Here is a 21,788-nt window from a genome sequence, read left to right as displayed (position 1 = left end):
GCGTGAATGACAAAAACAAAGTTTCTCTTTGGGATTCTTCGGTAAAAAAAAAAAAAAAAAAAGACGGACAAACAGGCGTTACGTAACGTGGTCGTTTTGCACGTTCAACCCGAAGGAAATAGAAACTCACCTTCCTTTTGATCATCTGGGCTCTGACGTGAGCCTCGATGATGTGACTCTTCCTCATGTCACCGACACGGAACATCAAACAGGGTTGTCCATCCCTCTGACAGATCACAGCGTTCCTTGAAAACAGCAACGTCTGCGTTCTCTTCTTTGGCCGGGACAGTTTCGCGAAAACTATGCCGACCATGAAGGCCTGCAGGATCACACCTGTCATTGACTGGATACATATCACGAACACGGCCTCTGGACACTCGTCTGTTGGATGTTTCGACCCGTACCTACGATATTTGTCGCTGTTAGAATGGCTTCATCTCGAGGGAGAAAGTGAAAAACGAAACCGTAGAAGATCCGGTGGAGCCGAATTAATTAAACCGAAGCTTAGGGAGCCCAGTAGCATAGAATTTCTAGAACGGCCATGGGGCAATCGGGGATCGTGGTAGAACTTCAAGGTTATCTAGAGATCGTGGGATCATTTTAGACTGACGAAGATTTTGGGATCGTAGGGAACCGTAGGTTTGAGGTTTCGAGATTTTTGAAATTTTTATTTTCCAATCATCTTACGAGAAGAATTTAAAGCTTCCCTCGGGGAATCTTAACATTTCGGGACCGTAAGAACTCGAAAAATTTCGTAAGTTTCCTGAATTTGTACAGTTCGTAAGACCACGTGATCTCGGGAATTTGCAAAGTGCGAGATTTTGAGAATCTTGAGATTTTGAAAACTGTGTGGTTTCAAGGATTCATTTGGTGCTATCCAAATCTCTGGATTACTACGACCTACGACTTCAGGTCGGAGGTACGGCTGGTCCCAGGATTTTCAGGCGACTGTCTCGAGTAGCTACAAAAAAAAAAAAAAAAAAATCACCACTTTTAGGTGTCTAATGAACGAATTCGAATTTTCCGAGTGATCCGCGTGAATTGACAAGTTGCACTTAACCCGTAGAAAAATTCGTTTATCTTATCGTTTAGTCGATTGCAAACTGCGGCTCAAGTTCTCCTGATTATCTGTATCTGTGATCTACAATCTCTAGATGACGTAAAGTGGTACTACAATCTGTACGCGACCTAAGATTAGGTACCGAGGCAATTAATCTCAGATTAATTTCACCAGTTTGCTGGGTTACTCTAGGTCAGAGTTCTCCAATCTTGCCAATCGCAATGTTTGCAAGGTAACTCCGCTGTTGTACCTCGAATGAGAGTTACGAATATTAAATAAGTTTCCTCTCGTTCGCTAGATTTCTAAGAAAATTACCGACGATCGCATCGAGCCCCAACGTTATCGCACGACCAATTAACTTAACTAATTAATCAGGGGAGGAAGGGTATAGTTCTTCGAAATCGACCGCGTTGTTAATTCGTTCGAGTCACTGATCCGATATAAATTACGCTTGGTAATAATAGAAGATAATTGGTAGTCACCCGATCGTGTGCTGCGTCTCGATGGAAAATAGAAAGGAGCTGGTGAATCCACGAATCTCCCTGATGCACGGGGTGAACGTTATGTTTGGATTGTTCTGATTTTTCAGGTCGAGGTCGCCGTGGCTGTACGCTATCAGCCACCATATCAGGGCGAAACCGAGCCATGACAGTAGGAAGTTCATGGAGAACACCAGCAGAGTCCAACGCCATTGTGCGTCCACCAGCGTCGTGAAAATATCCTGAAAAGGTTACATAAAAATATAGTTTCGATGAAAATTTGAAATCGTCTGATTATACAGGCTGCGGTCGAATAACACGTACAAACAGGCACGCGATGATTTCTTGATGAAAAAATAAGAAGAGAATATACGATAAAGTTTGTTCAGTTGTTAAGGTTTAGTTTTGGAGAAAATCGAGCTTGCAAATTTATCGAATATACTTGAACATGGCTAACTACCGATTGGATATGAGTAAGCGATCGATAAGACGTTATCGTAGAGGCGAAAGTAAGTAAAAAATAAAAAATAAAATTTTTCCCTTTAAGACTTCATTTTCAAGAAAATAGAGTTCGAATATGTTTAGTTAACAATCGTTCTGGTAGTTAAATAAGATAAATATGAAAATTTATTTTTTCGCAAACGAAGCGTCTTGAGAACAAATTTTACTACGCATTTTCCACTTATTTTCACACGTAGAACGACCTGCTGTTGATTATTTAGCTCTGTCTAGTGCGAAATTAACCACGTTCGAGTATACCCGATAAATTTTCAAACTCGATTTTCTCGTAAACTCAACCATAAATAAAAACATTTTATTACACATTTTATTCTTATTTTTTTATAAGGAATCACCTCGTACTCGTTTGTTATGAGTTCCTTTGACATGCATACTAAATTGAATATTAAATTGACGTATAAAATATTATTACGTGCTAGTATTAATACGTATAAAATATTATTTCTGGAAGAGTTAAATTTAACAAGTCCGTGTCAGTCATTGAACTGTCTATCATCTTATGTTTGTTTAAAGTATAGTATGTTAGTTTTCTTCCGTTTGAAGCGTACATCGAAAGTATCGATTAAATTGTTATACTGTTTTCATAACTGTTGTTAGGTAATTTTCATAAAATTGCCATCCATCTCGAGGAATGTATCGCATGGTGGTGGAAAAATTCCTTTAAAATGACCATAGACGTATCTGGGTCGAAAAGGAAGCAATTTGCGCTACAAATTATTTATATCGAATGTCAGGCTGATTTATAACAAAGATATTGTGACCTGGTGATATCGGCTATCGTGAATAATTCCTACGATTCTTTTACGAAGCTTTCAATTTAGAAAAAGTGACATGGAAATTATTGGAAACATCTTGGTGTAACGAGAATTTCATCTAGACGATTTTTCAATACGTACGTTGTTCTAACAGAAACCGACAAACCAAAGAATCTTCCGTTTAAAAATGAAAAAAATGAAAGTAAAAATTTATAAGTCTGGAACTGAAAATTTGTATAAATTTAGAATAATCAAAGTACGTGGTTAATCGTTGAGAAAGCGCATCGAATAAGAAAAGAAAATTACTCTTGTCGATTAAACTCGATATTCTAAAGGAACTGTGTACAATAGAAAATCTTATTTGAGACCACAACGATTCATCAATCTAACATAAACTTTCAATAAAACGATATTATCGACTTAAGAGTAAATGGACCGTTAAGAACATCGAGAAAGTATAACAATTGCGCTAATTTTAACACGTTCGAGAAATAAACGTTTCTAGAGAACCGGAATATAGAAATTACATGAAAACATCGACTATAGAGAAGGACGACAATTTGGCAAGTAATTGTACTCGGAAAATAGATGGAGATAAATCAAGTTCGCGTTTTTACGCTAAATGAGGTTCGTACGGTTTCGTGTAAAAAGGAGGCGTAAAACTTGTAGCGTGATCGTTAAGTGTCGCTGGCGGAAATTCGTGACATCGCCTTGGAACGTTGTATATATGTTCTTAAAACGAAACTGCTACAGTCGTACGCTTTTAGAAATACTTTAAAATTACCTGAAGGTAACGGCGCCGTCTCTTGGCGACATTTCCTTGTACGACATTGCAATCGCCGTGCTTGAAAACCACTCTTTTGCGTATCCGTCGCGAGCTGAATCTTGTTTGCCGGTATCTGAAAGCAGAAAGCAGCGTTGAGTACTTTGCGTATATTTAAAAGTCGAATTGCGACGTTAGTTAATTGTTTCGCTACTTCGATCTTACGAACATGCTTCTATAAACTACTAGATAATTATATAAAATGTTATATAACGTATTAGAAAACTCGAAATAATTAAGATGGATTAAACTATCTTTATTTTATTTTCGGACATGTAGTTTGCTTCGTTCCTCGGATTCGTCTTATCAGGAACCAAGTCCTTGTAGAACGTTAGATGATTACGTAAAGTATTATATAAAATATCCGAAAACTCGAGATAATCGAAACGTGGTACTTTATCTGTACTTTATTTTCAGATACGTACTTTGTTTCAGTAGAATCGAATTTATTAGGGACCAGGTCTTTGTAAAATATTAGACGATTATATAAAGTATTATATAAAATGTTGGACAAACTCGTAATAGTCAAAACAAGGTGCTCCATCTCTATTGTATTTGCAGATATATACTTTGTTTTATTGGAACGTAACATATCGCTGACCAAATATCAAAACGACGCCTAAAGGTATAGACGCAATAACGTTGGAAACTGCAAAATAATTTGCACGCTATTTTATCAAAGTACAAGGAAAATTATTAGATTACCCGACAAGTAGATGTTTTCCAGAACTTTGTTATATAAATCAGAGACACGAACAGACTTCTATTAAATTTCTTCAAGATTTCATAAAATTGTCAGGTGAAAATGAAAGAAAGAAATATCGAATTCTCCTTTACAACCTCGATATCGGAAAAAGACACAGTTCGACGATACGAGACAAACTAAAAAAAAAACTTGCAAATGAAAAGTTGACCCTGGATCAAGTTGGACAATTAGAAATTAAAACAGCGCGTTATTTCTGTTCTCCAAATTTCTCGCCAGAGACCGAGAACCTCTGTTCTATATCAGGCGCCGGTTTTCGAAGAAGGTCACTGACATCCTTCGTTCTTTTTTCGTCTACGTCGGATCGTTGGAACCTGATGGAAAGAAATCTCGTCCTAGAGGGTTGTGTTCCGCGTGAGACAGAAAACGAGACGTCCAGCTAAAAACCTCCCACGGCTTCTCTAAAGGCCGTTTAAAATGGTCGTACGGTCTGCTTCGAAATACACTGAGGCTAATGCCAAAGGACATAATTTACCGCTGAACGCATTTCCTACGCGCCGGGATGGCCCGATTTAGAGCAATCTGCCAGAAAATCGACAGACAAACGAGTCCTGATAGTCCTCCGTCTCTACATGAATCACTACCTTCGTCCCTAATTGCGAGCAACTTTTAAAAGCATCGTCTTCTAACCAATAATTCGCACGTGATTACTATGAATCACAGCTTCGAAGAATTACACTTCCACTTAAGCCCGTCGCACTTGTTGAATTTTTAGTTTCTCTTTGCGTTTCGAAGAAGACAATTTTCATACCTTCGACGTCAGACCTTCGATCTCAAACATTTAGTATTGTACCGTAGGTAGAAGTTCACTCGTGTCTTCACTATATTATTAGCGTAACATCAACATGTTGACCGCTATGCAGTTAATTTAGTATGTGGGTTTTCCCCTGAGAGTCACGACAGATTGAAATATAATAACGTAACGTTTAATTTTTCTAAAGTATTTGATATTGTGTGTTCTAAGGTGTTACTGTTCGTGTTAGCTCAGTTATCGGCATCGTTGAACGTTTCTAAGTTCTGGAAACTTATCGAATTTTAATCATTGTCAAATATTTGATACTACGGGCCGTCGATGAATACCAGTCGAAAGTCAACGTGTTAAGGTTTAATGGTAAAACAGCGAAGATATTTATTCGTTCACAATTTTTCTACAAATCGCGTAACGTAACGAAATCGTTTATTGCGCTGAATATTATTTTTATCTTCAGCCAACGAATTACTCGGCTAATTATGCATCGAGGTAATCCAATTTTTATCTTAATAGCTTCGTTAATTACGCGTCCTTCGATAATCGTACTTTCTTATTCGTTAACAAAGTTCTTCAAACTCGACGATACAAAAGGAACAGTCACTAACACGCGCAATTTCCATTTAAAGATTCTCGATCTTTCCTTCTATTCTTTAAACATTGGATATTTTGTTCTACGTTAGAATTGAAGAGATCGAAACATAATAAATTTCAGCAGGATGATAATACCTAGAATTGCATACAATAATCATCGGAGATTGAATTTTCAAAGTCTAAATACGATTTGGTTATTCAGTTTCTCAGATTGCTTCCTCGAACAGAAGACAGCAAAGTCACCAAGAATATCGAATATTTTCGGCGGCGCATAGTGTTCATATTTTCATGGTTGTTTAGAAAACTCGCGTGTCCTCCCGTGGAATATCTGTTTCGTATTCGAATCGGTACTTCGTCGTAGAAAATGAAACGCTTGAAGAAGCGTTTATCGAATATCGTTTTACCGAATTCAATAATCTTACAGCAGCTGTTGTCATCTCGCAAACATCGGTAAATTCGATTGCTCCCTAAGTGGTCCTGGTCCCATAGGTTTTTTCGCCAACGTGAAAATAAGTATTACGAAATCTGATATCCAAATATTTGCTTGATCCTGTTTCATCCGAGTCACCGACGTTACGGTAAATATTTATCGAAATGTTCGTAGTGAACTACAATCTTAACAACAGGTATTGTTATATATTCTTTGTTCTTTTTTTTACGCTGAATTCCATTTTACAATCAGACTCTTCCGCCAGCTATAGTTCCTATCTGATTATTATATTATTATTTAATCGCTAAATTCATAGCACGTACTGTTGATCGTTTCATTGCCGGACTTTTAATTATTGTGATTAAATAATGGGAGAATTTATTGTACCATGACTTCTGTAAAGATTTATGCTGTGATATATCGTGACAGATCCCTTACATTTGTCACAAATCTTCTTAATTCTTTATGTCTCGAGTCATAAGGAATCTGAAATCTATCTTAAATATACAGGGTGGTTGGTAACTGGTGGTACAAGCGGAAAGGGGGTGATTCTACGCGAAAAAAGAAGTCGAAAATATAGAATAAAAATTTTTCGTTCGAGGCTTTGTTTTCGAGAAAATCGACTATGAATTTTCGCTCGGTACGCGTGCGGTACGTTATAATGGATCTCACTGTAGATTGTCTCGATGGAAAAATTAAAGAAAAAAATTAAAAAACAAATTTTTATTCTATATTTTCGACTTCTTTTTTCGCGTAGAATCACCAGTTACCAACCACCCTGTATAAGAATCTTTTCGATATATTTTTAAAACTTGTCTTCCGTCCGCAGAACATGCAGAGCGATTTCGTCAAAACTTTGAAAATATTTCGAATATGAAAACGCGATATGACGATAAGTAGAGATCTAATAAGCTGATTGACTATTATCGAACATTTAAACAGGATGTTCCCCAAGTCAAATATTTCAGAAAGTCGATTATCCCTTTTTAACCATTCAAATTCTACGAAAAGAAATGTATTAAAAAACGCAGACTATTTTCCATGCAAAGATTTGTAATGCAAATTCGCGCGTACTCTTTTGCCACTCGGATTGAAGCTACAACGTAACTTGCAAATATCATAATATAATAATATCTCTCGATAATATAATAATAATTCTCAGCTGTGCATCGTTAAAACGAACCAAGAGCAGTCTGAACAAGGCAAACTGATCGGTTGATCCTTCCTAAAGTTAACTTCAAGCATTTTGCTAAAAATACACCGATTCCGATTCTATCTCCGCGAAAAGTCATCTTTGCTCACGGTACAGGCCTATTCTATTCGCAGATCTCGTTCGTCGAACGTCAATAACATTCGTATTGCGAAGAAATCGATAGGTTTCAGACATATTAAAATCGATTGTAATCCGAATGATATTCATTTGATTTTGAGCGATCGATAAAGAAACGATGATCGAGAGATGTCATTCTAAGAAGAAGATTTATAGCAAGTTTTGGCAGAGAATTGGACGATCGGAGACAAAGTGGATGTTTCAAGTGGATATCAAAGTTAAGCTAGATACATGAAAATTCTGACGTTAGCTGAAATACAGCGTAGAGTACGCAATTTGGCAACTGATAGCGTCTCGGTATAAACGAATGCTCCCTGTGACGAACGAGGAACACGATTCGCTATAACGTTCGATGATGCCGTAGAAAAGAAATAGAAGATCTCAGAATATCGAGATGATACTAGATTTTATAATTAGAGCGATATTTCGGTGTTATAAATACTAATGCGGAACCCTATCGATACTGATCAAATCAAGACATCTCCAATGCTAGTCTCGGTAGCTTTTAGAACTTAATTCTGGTCAGGTTTGAAAGTTTCAAGCCTGTATTCAGGCCGGTCAAAAATGTACAACTTCGAGCTAGAAACGTTTACAGACTCTTAAATATTAATATTAAACGTTAAAATTTTCAACAGTCGGGTACGTTTAAAAGTTTAAGAAACTTCAACCGGGAACGTTTGAAAATTAAACAATTCTAACTTGAGAACGCTGGGAAATCTAGAAGTTTGAATTCAAAGTGTTCAGAAATGAAAAATTTGTTATTTAATGCGTTCGGAAATTTGAACATTCGAAATTGAAGCGTTCAGAAAGTCCGAAATATGGATTCAAAATATTTATAAATTGCAACATTTTTGATCGAAAGCGCTCGGAGAAATGAAAATTTTGATTGGAAGCGTGAGAAAATTCGCGAAGTTGTACGCAAATCGCTCAGAAGCTGCAAAATGTAGAGTCGAGACGCTTAAAGATCGAAAACTTTGTTATTCAAAGCGCCGAATACTTCGCAAAGTCAAATTCAAAGCGTCCGAGAATTCGCAAAGTTGAATTCAAAGCGAAAACGCCAAAAATTCTCATTCGCGAATTTCAATTCAAGTCGTCGTAAACGACTTAAAATTCCTACGAATGTTGCTCGAATTCTCCGCGTTCTGTCCATTCCTCGGTATATTTACCAAAAATGGATCTTGCGACGTTTCCAAATCCGAGCTAGCTGTCACGGAGAACCGCGAGTTCCTCGAACTTGAAAATCCGAACTGGCCAAGTAATTCGAACTAATTTTAAGTTACTCGACGTAATTAAGCAACTTTCGCGACCGTGTAACGCGAATGGGGAAGATCCCGCGTCCGCGGCTATCCAGAGTTTCCGGGGTGATGTTGTGAATTCCAGGGACAGTAGCCAGACGACAGGCGCGTGTATTTCTGATCGAATCAGCCAGAAATAAGCAGACGATGGTGCGGAACTCGGAAAATTCGTTCAGCCAGACAGAATCGAAATTTAGGAACAGTGTTTACATAGACGCGTTGCGTAGCCACGGATTATTGAAATCTAGAAACTCGTACGAAAAGCGTTAAGGTTGTTGGCAATGTCCACATGATCTCTTTGAACTTGTCTCTTTTCCCTCGCCCCTGATACACTTCGCCACGAGTCAGGCGATTTTCTTCGTCGAATCGACGCGTCGCGTCCGCCCGACGTCAGAGTTGATACTTGGACGTGGACGCCGAGTGGTAGACAGGATGTTTGTCTTTCGGATGTAGGAAGATGATGAGAGAGCTTCGTTTGCTTTGTTATCGTACATTAATAGAGGTGTCTCTAATGTTAGGAATATCACAGTTCAGCGTCTTTCTTAACGCTGGAACTGTTGGTGATTAAATTATGGTGATCATGTGAATAGAAATTCAATTATTCAAATATGGAAATTCAATGTGTCGAAGAAATATTAAGATGAAAAACGGAAGGAAAAGAAAGGGAGCTTCTACTCGGACACTTAGTCGAAAATAAAAGATGCAATTTTATGCGAAATATTCTTCCTGAAGCGAATTGAAAATTTCTGAATTGCATTGAAAAATGACGAGCCGGTTATTTTCACCATTTCCGATTCATTCCTCTTCGTCATTCATATTTAAAAGTAATCGTTGAAAAATAATTTACCATTATTTAATTATACTTTTTAATGGAAATTGTTCCTTTGTTAATGGTTTAAAACGATATGACTATTAAAAAAGGCTTAACATAACAAACTTGTCGTTATTCGTCAATTTCTGATGAAGATTTTCATAGAATGAATTTTCGGAGGATTCTCTATATTTCTTTTTCTCAGTTCATTTTTCTTTTTTGAAGATTTTTTCGAAGAGTAGAAATATCTTCATGGATGAGAGATCGGAATCGAGAATTATGGTTTATCGACTAGTTTAAGTGGTTAGCTAGGTCTTCCAACTTCCGCAGACGAACGAGAAAGCGTATAACCCGATAGATTCGGACTTTTGGTACTGGTTTTCTCGAAGAGACCTAGACCGCGGTTCGATTTGGCTTGGTCCGTTCGTCTGGCAAACGACGTTCTAAATTCGTGTGCTTCGGTTCAGTTTCAACCCTGACATATTGACCCGAGATGAAAATAGATTAAGACTTCCACACCTGTTCGGGCTACTGTTACTGGCGAAGCTGGAAAGTCGGAGAAATTTTTTCCCTTCGAGAGGAACCTGTCCGCTTTAACGAATCCTGGGGAAAGCTTGATAACTTGAAACTTCATAACCTTTGACTCTGACGCTCGTGGAGGATTCGCGAGATAATTACTCGAAGGCAATTGTGTGCTCAGCTTACTTTCTTTCTTAGCTTTTTCACCAAAAATCTACTAGAATTTTACTAGCCGAGGTGTTTTGCAATTGGCGATGCAATTGGCAGTGACCCTGCGTGAAAAAGTATTTGAAAAACTGTTGAAAGTATTTTCCACTCTATCCTTTATTTTACTGAATTTTACACCTGATGAGATTTCTTTTGTCAGAAGGTAATAATCTGTCGTGTATAAATATTTCGTTTAATTCCTATGCTGTCGATCGTCAAATGCGATAAGTGAAATTGCTGTTAAATTGTTTATTAAACGCAGAGGTAAATGTCAACCTGAAGGAACGACGATTATCAGGGACAGTAACTAGATGCAGAAGAATCGGGCAAATATTTCGAGTAAACTTGATCAAACACGGATCCTCCTCGATTGAGAAAATTGTATCCTACATCCTCGACGTATTTATTCGCGTACAGTCGCCTTTCTGCCCGATTCAATCAACAGTTACACCCTATATCATATACTTCATAGCTTGGAAAACGAATCTCGTTAGGTAGTTGGATGTTTGAGTCCAATTTTCTATGAGTCTGTTAATATTAAGGGTTTATAAAAGAGGATATGAACATTTCACAGGTAATTGATTGGTAAAACGATCGATTAGGAAATAGAGAGTTTGCAACGACGTTTCGAAAGGCCGACCCACGCGGTTCGTAAAACGGAACGATTTAGAGCAGACGAGAAAGTGCCTGTGATTATGATAACTAGCCGCAATAAACCTAATGATATAAACCGTTCAGAGAGATTGTTGTTTAAAGAACGTTACTTACGAGATGGTACGAGCCTTAACTCGACTATTGGAAGTCGTCCTTGATTCAGACTCTTTCATCTTGGTCCGAAACGCTACACCAGACGATGATGATCGTTGTACCTATACTGTTTTCAGCGTTATCCGATATTTTATGCATTGCAGCCATTTAGTATTTTTATGCTAAGTGCAGTTTGTGCTTAGATGCAGGAAAGCAACGCTTGCCACCACGGAAGACTAGATTAGAATTTTTGCGTTCAATTTGCATCGACATAGCTACTGTTCAGCTACTCTTCCGCATTTTTATGAAACAGTCTACGAATCAATATCGAAACACGATCTTATGAAGACGGATAATGTGCGATGTTACTTACACGGTGTTGTCGTAACTCTTTGTTGGAAATACAGTCAATCTCGAAGGTGCTTCGTGCATACTATAAAAATACGTGTTTTCATTAGGACAAATCGTATTCTCGTTGCAATAAGTGTTTTATAACGAAACGTAGGTTATTCCATAAAGATATTTCAAAACAGATCTGAAGGAAAAGAATTGCATTCGAACGATCTTATTATTTCGATTGGTGGGTTTCAATATTTCGTGGAGATTTTGATTTGTGCTTGAAACTAACTTCGAAGTTAGTTTCTCTGGCAAAAAATAATTTGCACCTTGCGGTGAAATTTGGAATTCTATTCCGATCGATTTAACGTCACTATAATACGACGCAGACGAAGACTTTCATGATTGACCGTATTTTTGAACTTTTCCCAACAGATTCTTTGATATCATAAGATCATTATAATAAGAGAATAGACATTTTTAATGTATCCAGTTTTTTCAATGAATATGATCACTCTTATGTAATAAAACGTGCAATAGAAGCGACATACTTCTGCAATTCTTCCCTCCAAGCAGCTTCCCCTGACGTGGTCGCCTTAACGACCAGCATCGACACTTGAGACAACGCTCTCCGTAGGCCGGATAACGCCATTCCCTCGCCCAAGTGGATCTTTCCGGATCCCGAGGAACTCGGTGAAAGTGTTTTTAACGCCGATCCATCCATTCTTTCTCTTCTTCTGCTTTTCTCTCTTCAAAGGACACGCCGGATTTTTATCTCTCACACGATTCGTGCAGATAATTATTTTAACTGGTCATCATTGACCGATCGATCGGATTAAATATCATCTTTCTCTCTTTTTTTCCTCTCTTTCTTTGCTTTGCAACGTGACAACGAAAGGTCGGTGATCGGTAAAAATAAATGCTTGTAGATCTAGCCACACGCGTGGACTTTGCTATCTTATTTAGTGCCAGCTACTCGCGATATGTGTTATAAATAAAAAAAAAAAAAAAAAAAGAAAGAATACGAAGACACAGAAAAAATCTGTGTTTCTCGAACAACGACTCAATGTTGAGCACGCTTAGAATTCAACTCGTATTTCGACCCGAGTTGCAGCGGAATTTCGGCGTCTAAGTTTAAGCCACCTTCGAGCGGGGGGCCGAGAACCGCACCAGCGAATGCTCTTAAAGCACAACGAATAAAGAACTCATCGTCAGAGCCAAATATCGCAGCCTGTCCAGAGCCATTGGAAAATCCAGATCAATCGTTTGCACCACATCCGCTTCTCGATCTTGCCGCGTTTTCTCTGCCCTGTGACCCCTTCGGATCACATCCTCCGATCTTTTCGATCTTCCCGCGCACACTAGCTTCTATGTTCACTTCACTATGTCACTTTCACTCACAATAAAATCTCCAAATCGTTCGCTTCACACCGATTTCCCTTATACTTTATCCTGGTGTTTCTTAAACAAATTCGCCACTGTTCGTTCTCATCTTTTATCGCGAGAAGGGAGGAACTCGTTTTCTGGTGGGAAAATGAAAAAGAAAAGAAATTTCTGGAGTAACTTTCACGAGGCAACGGGGCACTGATTTACGCACTTTGCCGGACTATTTATAAGAACGTCGCGTCACCGGGTGAAATCATTGAAAAAAATCCAAGGTAGCGCGGAAGAAGAAGAAGAGGGAAAGGGGCGCTGGCGATCGTCGACTAAAGTTGCTGAGGGTGTTTGTCCAATTATCGAGTACGTTAACGAACCGAGGCTCAGCCGACACTGAAACGATTCTACTTCGACCCTTGCTCTTGGCGATTTCCCTTTTGTCTTCGCGCTAGCCAATTTGGCAACGTACGGAGAATCCGCAAGATTCGTTCCATTCGCTAGAGATGGAGCCTCGATGACAAGAGACACCGCACCGAAACAAGTCGTTGCACCGGTGCATCATTTCTATTTGTCGAAACGTCTCTTCATCAAGCTTTCGGATAAGCTTTTCGCCATTGGTGATGCCGATACGTTTTCATCACCGTGCAGATTTAAGGGTTCTGTTTAATTGAAATGGGCTGGGAATATTTATGCATTTATGACACGTTTAATTGATGCACGAGTTCAGTACTTTAACGAGTAGCAAATTAAAGTAGTAGATGACAAGCAGTAGATTTAATCAGTTAGCTGTTGCCACCTGTTTGAAAAGTGTATGCCTAAATATTATTAGACTAATATTATTTATATAGATTAAAAATTATTAAACTACATATCGTACACTATATAAAGCTTTTTAATAATAATAGGTATAATAAGTAACAAGTAGTAAATACAAGTAATGCATCATACATTAATAAATGCAAATAATAAGCAACACGTACTAAATACAAATAATGAATATAATAAATGACAAATATAAGTAATAAATTGACTTTGATAAAATTGATCTTGTACAGTGATAAGTACAAATACTAAGCAACAAGTACTAAATACAAATAACGAGTAACAAATAATAAATACAATTGGTAAATTGATTTTGTATGTGATTGATTGGTAAATGGTAAATTGATTTGACAAAATTGATCCTGTGCGTTGCACAGTGATAAGTATAGATATTAACTAACCATTAGTTAATACAAATAACGAGTAATAAGTAATAAATTGATTTTGTGCTTTCTGTTTAATGTAGGCATCGATAAACAAGTAACAAATAATAAATCGGTTTTGGTGAAATTCATTTTGTAGATTGTATCCTCCTTATAAAAATATAAGAAGAGACATGTTTTCAACTATCGACAACTGACCTGCTTAAACAGATCCGCTTCGTAAATCGGTATAAATGAAATGCAACAGGAGGAACAGAAATTGTTCTACTAAAGGATTAGCCGAGTAAATGGATTAGATTTTTCAGGTTTCACGTAAGAACTAGTTGAACTCGAGACATTTACCACACCCCATCTGTTTCTCTAAGATAGTAGTTCCGTTAGAAAGAAGAAATTCAAAGTCAGTAAAATATGGAGAGAAGCTATGGACTTAAGTATGGAAACTTTCACACATCAATTAAAACGGATGCGAATTCCGTGCAATAATTCTTGTAGATAGATCTGCCACTATAATCAAGAACGCTAAATAGACCTAAATTAACAATCGATAAATGCTATTACGTACCGTAACCTATTGTATACCGAAATCCATTCTTCGATCAGGACCAAGGCCACCAAATGTGCAAATATCGTCGGACCTGTGATAATTCAAAGCAACTGTCAAAATTTAGCACCGACTTTACCGTTAAGGCCGATACAATAATCCATAATATACGTATAAAGAGAGATCTCCTGTTGTAGCATGGAACACAGCATCTCTTCAGTCAAATTTCGTAGCCTCTTCGATCTAATCATATTCAATTGAAGACGGAATTTTTTTTTATCACGAGGCCAACTACATTAAATGCGTATTATACTTTTCACGTTATATAAATTATCCATTTCTGAAGATTTACATTTCTCATAAACACACAAACATTTTCGTCTAATAATTCCTCTGCCATCATAAAGGAGTGAACAATCAACATTTCTGACCAACAAAAACAAACTGGCTCTTTGTATGCAATACAGTGCGATTAATCTTCAAAGATCGAACAAAACCATTCGTACGACGCGAGGGCGGAGTAAGAAACCGTATGGTACCGATACGTTGGTTAACAAACATCTCGATTAACCTCAAGCGAAACGTGGTGGTTTTTATGGTGCGCGCGTACACGGCCAACGACGCCGGCGTCAGGATTATCTGTTTGAGGCGTCTTCCGCAATTAGACGGTTCTATTCTCGTCCCGAAATGCAGGATTTCTGCCGATCGTGGCAGGGAAACGGGAACGACGCTATTTTCGCGGGGTCGCGAGCCACGTATTGTGATCCAGTTTTCACGACGAACGACGACGCGTCGCGTCGCGTGTATTTTCGACGGCGCCGCCGAAAATCGCGTTGCGTCTTCCACGCGCAATTATCGCTATTCTCCGATGGATCCTCGGAAGATCGGTTCCAGATGGATTCCCCGCTGCCTTCGATGGCCGTGTGAATTATTTTTGTTTTTGCCACGTTCGAGTTTCGTGACGTTAAAAGCGGAACGTTTCTAATGTGCAATAAGTTATCCGTGCCTTGGAGGATTCAACGAGAAGATTATCGTAAAGAATACAATTCAACAGAATTTGAATAGAATTTCAATAGTTTTCAAACTATCAAATTATTCAAGAAAATTATTCAAATTAGATGTTCTTACAAGTTTTCTAAGTTGTAAAATTTATGGTGCTGATCTCATAGAGAGGCTAATTAATAATACCACAAGTGCTCAATGGATTCGTTCTAAAATAAGATTAGGAAGAATAGATTGCCCGACCATAAAATCCATAGTAAGAAGGCAAACACCAGTTCAACCAATTAATTGCAACCTAACTTATCGCCACCTGTTTGAGAATTCGTATTATATGTTTTGGCTTAAAATTTAAGGGCTACTTATATTCTTTTCTATTGCTGATGAAAGGACGCAGCGGTCAAATATTTTCTAAATACGTTTTTGGAAACATTCATCGAAACATATTTATTAAAACATATTTGTTGAAACATTTTATTAAACATAGAAAAATATTTCTTGTTAGTGCGTGCATTCTCTGAGTGACCTCTGAATGATTTCTACGTTTTACTCGACGCTAGAACTAGGCACGGCCAACGTGTAAAACTTGTATCGTTCGGATCAAATGGAGAAGTGTGCGAACGAAATCTGTAACACGAAGAAAGGAACAAGCTTCGTTTACAGTTATACACTGTAGAATTTTTATGAAATATTACGAATTAGCTATTTAGACCGTCTCAGACTTTGTATTGTTACATAAGTTTGTTTACTATTCAAATCTGTGAAAAAAAGTCCACTTAAAATCTGTAAAATATCTATGAAGAATTATGGACCGATCGTTTCTATTATTCTAGTGGTTCTAGCTTTTTATCAGTTTTTAGTTCCCCTTTTGTTTCACCATCTTTTTGATATCTTGCAAAAATTTCCTTTGCGTCGAATCGCACAAGCAGTTTGGTTTCTCCGAATATTTCGCGATTCCAACAGAGGAAGGACGAGATTATCGTAAAGAGACCTCGCTAACTGCATCGTTGAAAGTTACGATATTGCTCGCCAAGCTCTCATCCACCTATATCTCTCGTGAAAATAGTAAAGGTATACTTACAGAAAATGGAGAAAAACGGGAATTCTCGGTTTTCTTAGAAACCCCTGCGTTTCCATATTTCGAGTTTGACCAGGAAATACGTATGTGTACCTTCCTTTGAGACACTTGCAATTTTACATTTTTACTGTCAACGTGAATAGGTAGACGTGGTTACAAGTATAACGAACATTGACCAATTGTCGTAAGTTTTGCAATTTTTCGTTAAATTAAGTAATTAAGATAAATATCGTTATTCCTATTTCGCTTAAATAGCTGGTAGAGAATAGTTTAAGTATGTAGGCCCAAGTTCAGTGCCGGATGTATAGATATGTACAAATCTCCGCATATATACGAAAAGATATTTTTAACGTTCTTCGTACTCTTGCAACAATTTCGTGCAACGTTGTTTTTCAACTATATCACTCGAGGCGGAACGTAGACACACGTACGAGGAAGAAAAATTAGAAAATTCGTTTGTTCGAGGAAGGGCCTCCTCTTCGAAGCTAATTCAAATTATGAATTAATTTCCTACAAAATTATACACCAACCATAAATAAATACGTATTATCGAAACATTTTAAAACGCATGAACGATACAAAAGTTAAAAAATCCATCTGGCCAGTAGAGGTTCAATTTTTGTCTTCGGACCGGTCCAAGCTATAAATTTCGTTCTGTATTATTTAAAAAATCTCATAAACTAGAATATATACATGGAAAGAAGTTAAGAAGTCCACCTGCTCGGTGGAGCACTACTATTTCCCTTGGAACTGATCCAAGTTACCAACTAATTTCATACATAATATTATCCTTCAGTCTTATAATTTAAATATTCTTACGATATATAAATCTATAATATAAATCTATAATATAATAATATTAACAATAATGATAGTATAATATATCTGTATATCAGGGAGTAAGAGATAAATAAAAAAGAAATATAAAAAATGACCTGCTCAGTAAAGGGCCGGTCTCCCCCTTGAAGCTGATCCTGCTGAATGTCCTTCTCTGAAAGTTGCTGAGAATGCCGCGTTTCCGCTTCTCGTTGTTGCCTCTTCCAGCCTCGTCCGTGGAGTCATCGCACACTTTTATTGCAACCGCGGTCGTAGGAACCGTCGAGTTCACCAATAACTCGTCCAGTGGCACTGTGTTGTTGTCGGTGGCGATCGTATGCTCGTCCGATTCCTCGTTGGTTCCTTCTTTCGTCAGAGAACCCTTTTCAGTCATGAGCATTTCGTTCAACGATCTCGATTTCCCTCCCGTGTCTCTTTTCTTCTCCTATTCAGAGTTTCTTCGCCAAATTCACCGACGCGATACAAAGAAGAATTTCATGCCGCGTTCGAACAGAATCTCCAGAAACCGTCGGTTCCTCTGTCTAAGCACTGGTTTCCACGATATTCAAAGAGGCCGCAGAGATCTTCGGCGGCTCTGTTGAAACGCCGTATCCCGGAAAAAGTCAAAGAGGCTCTAGAAAGCATCGATCCTTTTGTTAAAGCGCCGAATCTCACAAAGCTCAATGAGGATGATAGAAATTTCCGATTCTTCCGTTTAAACACTGACTCCGCGATGTTCAGAGATGCCGCGTGGATCTTTGACTTCTCTGTTGGAACGCTCTGTATAAATTCAAAGAGAATCTAGAAACCATCGGTCCTTGCGCGAAGAGAAATTGAAAATTCAAATCTAGAAATTTCCGGCTCTTTTAATTATCCACGATATTCGAAATTTAGAAATCGACGATCCTTTTGTCAAGGCGATGACTGATCGGCGATCGTGTCGTATCAACGGCGACGAGAATCTTCTTTTTCGAATTTGGAAATCTGTCGAACCACTGGACCCGACCACGTCCGAAACGAATCCAGAAATGGGCAACTCGTTTTACCAATTAATTTTGTCACTTTCGCAAACGTTTCTCGCTTATCCTCTGCCACATCATCGTACGAGAACCTCAGCGAAGATTTAGAGTGACAGATTTTTGAACACCATTGAACGACGAGATACGAGACGGTTGTTATCCGTGATCATGAGGTTTCTAGAATGATTTTTGTCGCCAGCGTGACTGATTCATAGATTGTAAATCGAACGATAATCCGAAATACGTTCCTCAACGACTAGCACCATCGCGTTGTACGTCAATTGAATTTACGATTCGCCACGAACGCCACTCACCTCTTCCCAGCGAAATCATTTCCAGTCATTTTTCTATTTCATAACCATATTTCCTGAGTACGACGTGTATATACAATTTCCTATCGTCAAACCGGTCAGCACCGTCAATTATATTTGTTGGGTATAGAATAGAACCATCGATAACACCATCGTACTGTCGCACAGGTTCGTTGTACAATTACGTTTTAAAGCAACGTTCTTTCATTTGCAATGCAAAACGAACACTTTTTAGATTCACAGTAGTGTCCCGAGTTTCACGGTCACGTTAAAACGTCGTACGATTTCTCGTACAACCGCGACCGTATATACATACGCTATCATTTATTCTCGTCCCGTTTCGTCATCCTTATCACTGTTCCGCATCCGTCGACCACGATCACCATGATAATAAAGTTGCTATTCACATTTGCGTGGAAATATTTTGACGAATAAGAAAGGGAAATTAATTTCCGTTGCCGGCTCTGTGCGATTAAGTTTTGCTGTAGATACTTACATGTGCTGTTCGTCGCAAGTGAACGATGAAACACAGAGAACAAGAACCGTTCCTCGACACGACGATTCTCAGATCGACAAAGTAAGAGAAATTTAATTAACTTGCGTACACCGACTAATGTATCAAGTTTCGAGGATAATGTGCGTAATCGAAGTTTCTTCGACGAAGATAGCACTTTGGCTCGCAACTAACGAAACGAGTAACAAAAGCACTTGAACAACGATCCTCGGCTTGATAAGAGAAAAAGCCTCTAATTTTACTAATTCACTGTCCTACAATGTATTAAGTTTCACTTTGAATAGTTATACAACCGGTCCGAGGTACCTCTTCGTCACGACTCAACGATAGCACGTTGGTTTAGAGCAAACGAAGCGAGCAACAAGCGTATTTGTCCAGTTGTCGGCGTTTCCGTGCGCAGATTGCACGCTATTTCCAGCAACCGGGTACACGGGGCCGGCTCGCGATCATCCTCGTTCCGAGGATCATTCATAATTCTTCGCGACGGGTTCTCCTCTCCTTCTCTGCTCTAACGTTCGCCTAAGCACCGGCAAAGTGTGCACCACGTCCTGCACGCGTTGCATAAGAATTTCCTCGCGAGTCACGCGGTTTCGTATCGACGAACGCGATCGTTTCGCCTTCCTCACGGGTTTTATGATGTTCGAAGTGGATCTAGAAATCCGCCTCGACCACTGGATTACGCGATATTTCAACGAGATATAGAAACGAACAATTTTTCCAACCACTGGATTTTCTATCCGCTGGTCGTACGTTCGAAGTGAATCCGCAAATTGTCGAAGTTTTCGTCAAAATATCGGACAGTCGGATCTTGCTTCTTGATAATGACGATCATTCTTCTAGTTCAGTTGAATTTTACGTTGAAAATAATTTAGAAACAGTACCTCGATGATATTCAAGAATCGTCTAGACATCTCTTTTTAGAAGTGCCACAGTGTTGGAAGAAGATCTAGAAATCAGCGATCCCTTTTTTCAAGCGCTGCACGTCACTAGTCTTCGGAAAGAATTTAGAACTCGATAATTCGTCTATCCGAGCGACTATTCTAATCGAAAGAGGATCTAGAGATCGACGATTCGTTCTTTTAGACGTGAGATTCCACGACGTTGAAAAAGCACCCAGAGATCGAAAATCCCATCTTCGAGGCGCTGGGTTCCGTGATGTCCGACGCGAGTCCAGAAATTTTCCAGCCTACTATCCAAGTTCAAAGAGGATCGAGAAATCGTCGAGGCGCTGAATTCAGGATCCACGAGCTCGTCGATCAATTCCACAAAGTTCCAAGAACGTTCTCTCCTCTTCGATTCTCCTGTCTGGGTTCCACGATATTCGCCAAGCATCGAAAAATCGTCGATCTGCCTGCCAAAGCGTCGAATTGCACAAAGTCGAAGGAGGATCTAGAAATCATCGATCCCTGCTCTGTCGAGGCACCGAGTTCCAAAAGGTTTCAAGAGCATCCAGAAGTCGTGGATCCTTGCGTGGAGGCGCGTCCGATCGCACGATGTTTCGAACGAACCGGAAAATCGTTCGAAGCGCGAAAGTTAGACGAAGTACGAGGAGGATCTAGAAATCGTGGATCCTCTGTTCGAAGCACTGACCGATCGGTGGCTCGTGGTCGGCGAAAACTCGCTCGGAACCTGTCAACGCGAGAACCACTTCTGAGATTGCGTGCGCCGCGGTATAAGCGAAAATAATCCACGCACACGCGCGCGCGCGGGCGCGCGCGTTTGCACACCCACACTAGCCAAGTAGAATGTGTTTTAAGACGGTGTGGCCGAACGTGTACGCTACTTTACGAGCATTGTTCAATGTGTCACGTGAACGTGTGGAAAGGTAGGCGCGAGCGCGCCTATCAAACTGTGAATGTATATATTTAGATGTGTTTATGCGTGTGTATGTGAGAAAATACGTCACACTGATACGCGTGCCGCATGGAAATAGAGCCGTGTGCGAATGTACTGCTAGTAGAAGAACTTGACATGTGGGCAGAGCTACAGATAAGATTATATGAAGCCGCTCTAGCCAACGTTTTCGACCTGGATTTTTATTGCAATTTTTATATTATTCGTATTGCGTGTAGGTTCGCTTTTCCAAGTTTCGTCGGTGTATTCGTCGTTACGTACAACGATGTGAGATTGAATTCTATTTTGTCGTGCAATAGATAAACTGTGCCACTCAAGGTACGACGAAAATCGAGAAAATATCACCCTCGAGGTTGAAAATTTGCCGAGTATATGCGAATCCACCTAATTCCCAAATAGACGGAGTATAATTGACAAGGAGGTTGTTCTATATCCGAAAATAAGTCGGAAACGTGTAGTACAATTTTTTCGTCCGAGGCTTCGTTTCCGAGAAAATGAAATTTTCAAACGGTATATACCGCTGTTTTCTTTAAGACGAGGCCACAAGAGAAAAAGTTGTACTCTACATTTTTATATTTAGAGTAACCTTCGGCCAATCGTCCACCTCTTATCGGTCTACAATCAGCAAAGAATACATAGGTATACTTAACAAAGTGTA

The 21,788-nt window shown here is 39.0% G+C and overlaps 1 protein-coding gene across 4 annotated transcripts in view; it reads right to left on the bottom strand.

The window, feature by feature from the left end:
- Nucleotides 1-17,832, bottom strand: part of LOC117242973 (G protein-activated inward rectifier potassium channel 3-like) — a 42,195-nt gene extending 24,363 nt beyond the window's left edge. The window contains exons 1-5 of one of the 4 annotated variants that reach the window (XM_033510050.1): nucleotides 11,968-13,331; nucleotides 11,454-11,513; nucleotides 3,598-3,712; nucleotides 1,543-1,781; nucleotides 131-404 (exon numbers count right to left, since the gene is read on the bottom strand). In XM_033510050.1, coding sequence (XP_033365941.1) covers nucleotides 131-404; nucleotides 1,543-1,781; nucleotides 3,598-3,712; nucleotides 11,454-11,513; nucleotides 11,968-12,140 — 861 coding nt within the window. In that variant the 5' untranslated portion in view covers nucleotides 12,141-13,331. Of the gene's footprint in view, nucleotides 1-130; nucleotides 405-1,542; nucleotides 1,782-3,597; nucleotides 3,713-11,101; nucleotides 11,176-11,453; nucleotides 11,514-11,967; nucleotides 13,332-17,551 lie in introns of those variants that run through there. The other 3 variants (XM_033510049.1, XM_033510051.1, XM_033510052.1) reach the window with 3 other exon arrangements.
- Nucleotides 17,833-21,788: the final 3,956 nt, after the last annotated feature.

The sequence above is a fragment of the Bombus vosnesenskii genome, unplaced genomic scaffold (genome assembly GCF_011952255.1).
Source record: "Bombus vosnesenskii isolate JDL3184/JDL3185 unplaced genomic scaffold, Bvos_JDL3184-5_v1.1 scf7180000013265, whole genome shotgun sequence".
Classification (NCBI taxonomy): Eukaryota; Metazoa; Arthropoda; class Insecta; order Hymenoptera; family Apidae; genus Bombus; species Bombus vosnesenskii.
The sequence above is the reverse complement of the archived record's forward strand: the minus strand, read 5'-3'. Positions and strand labels throughout refer to the sequence as shown.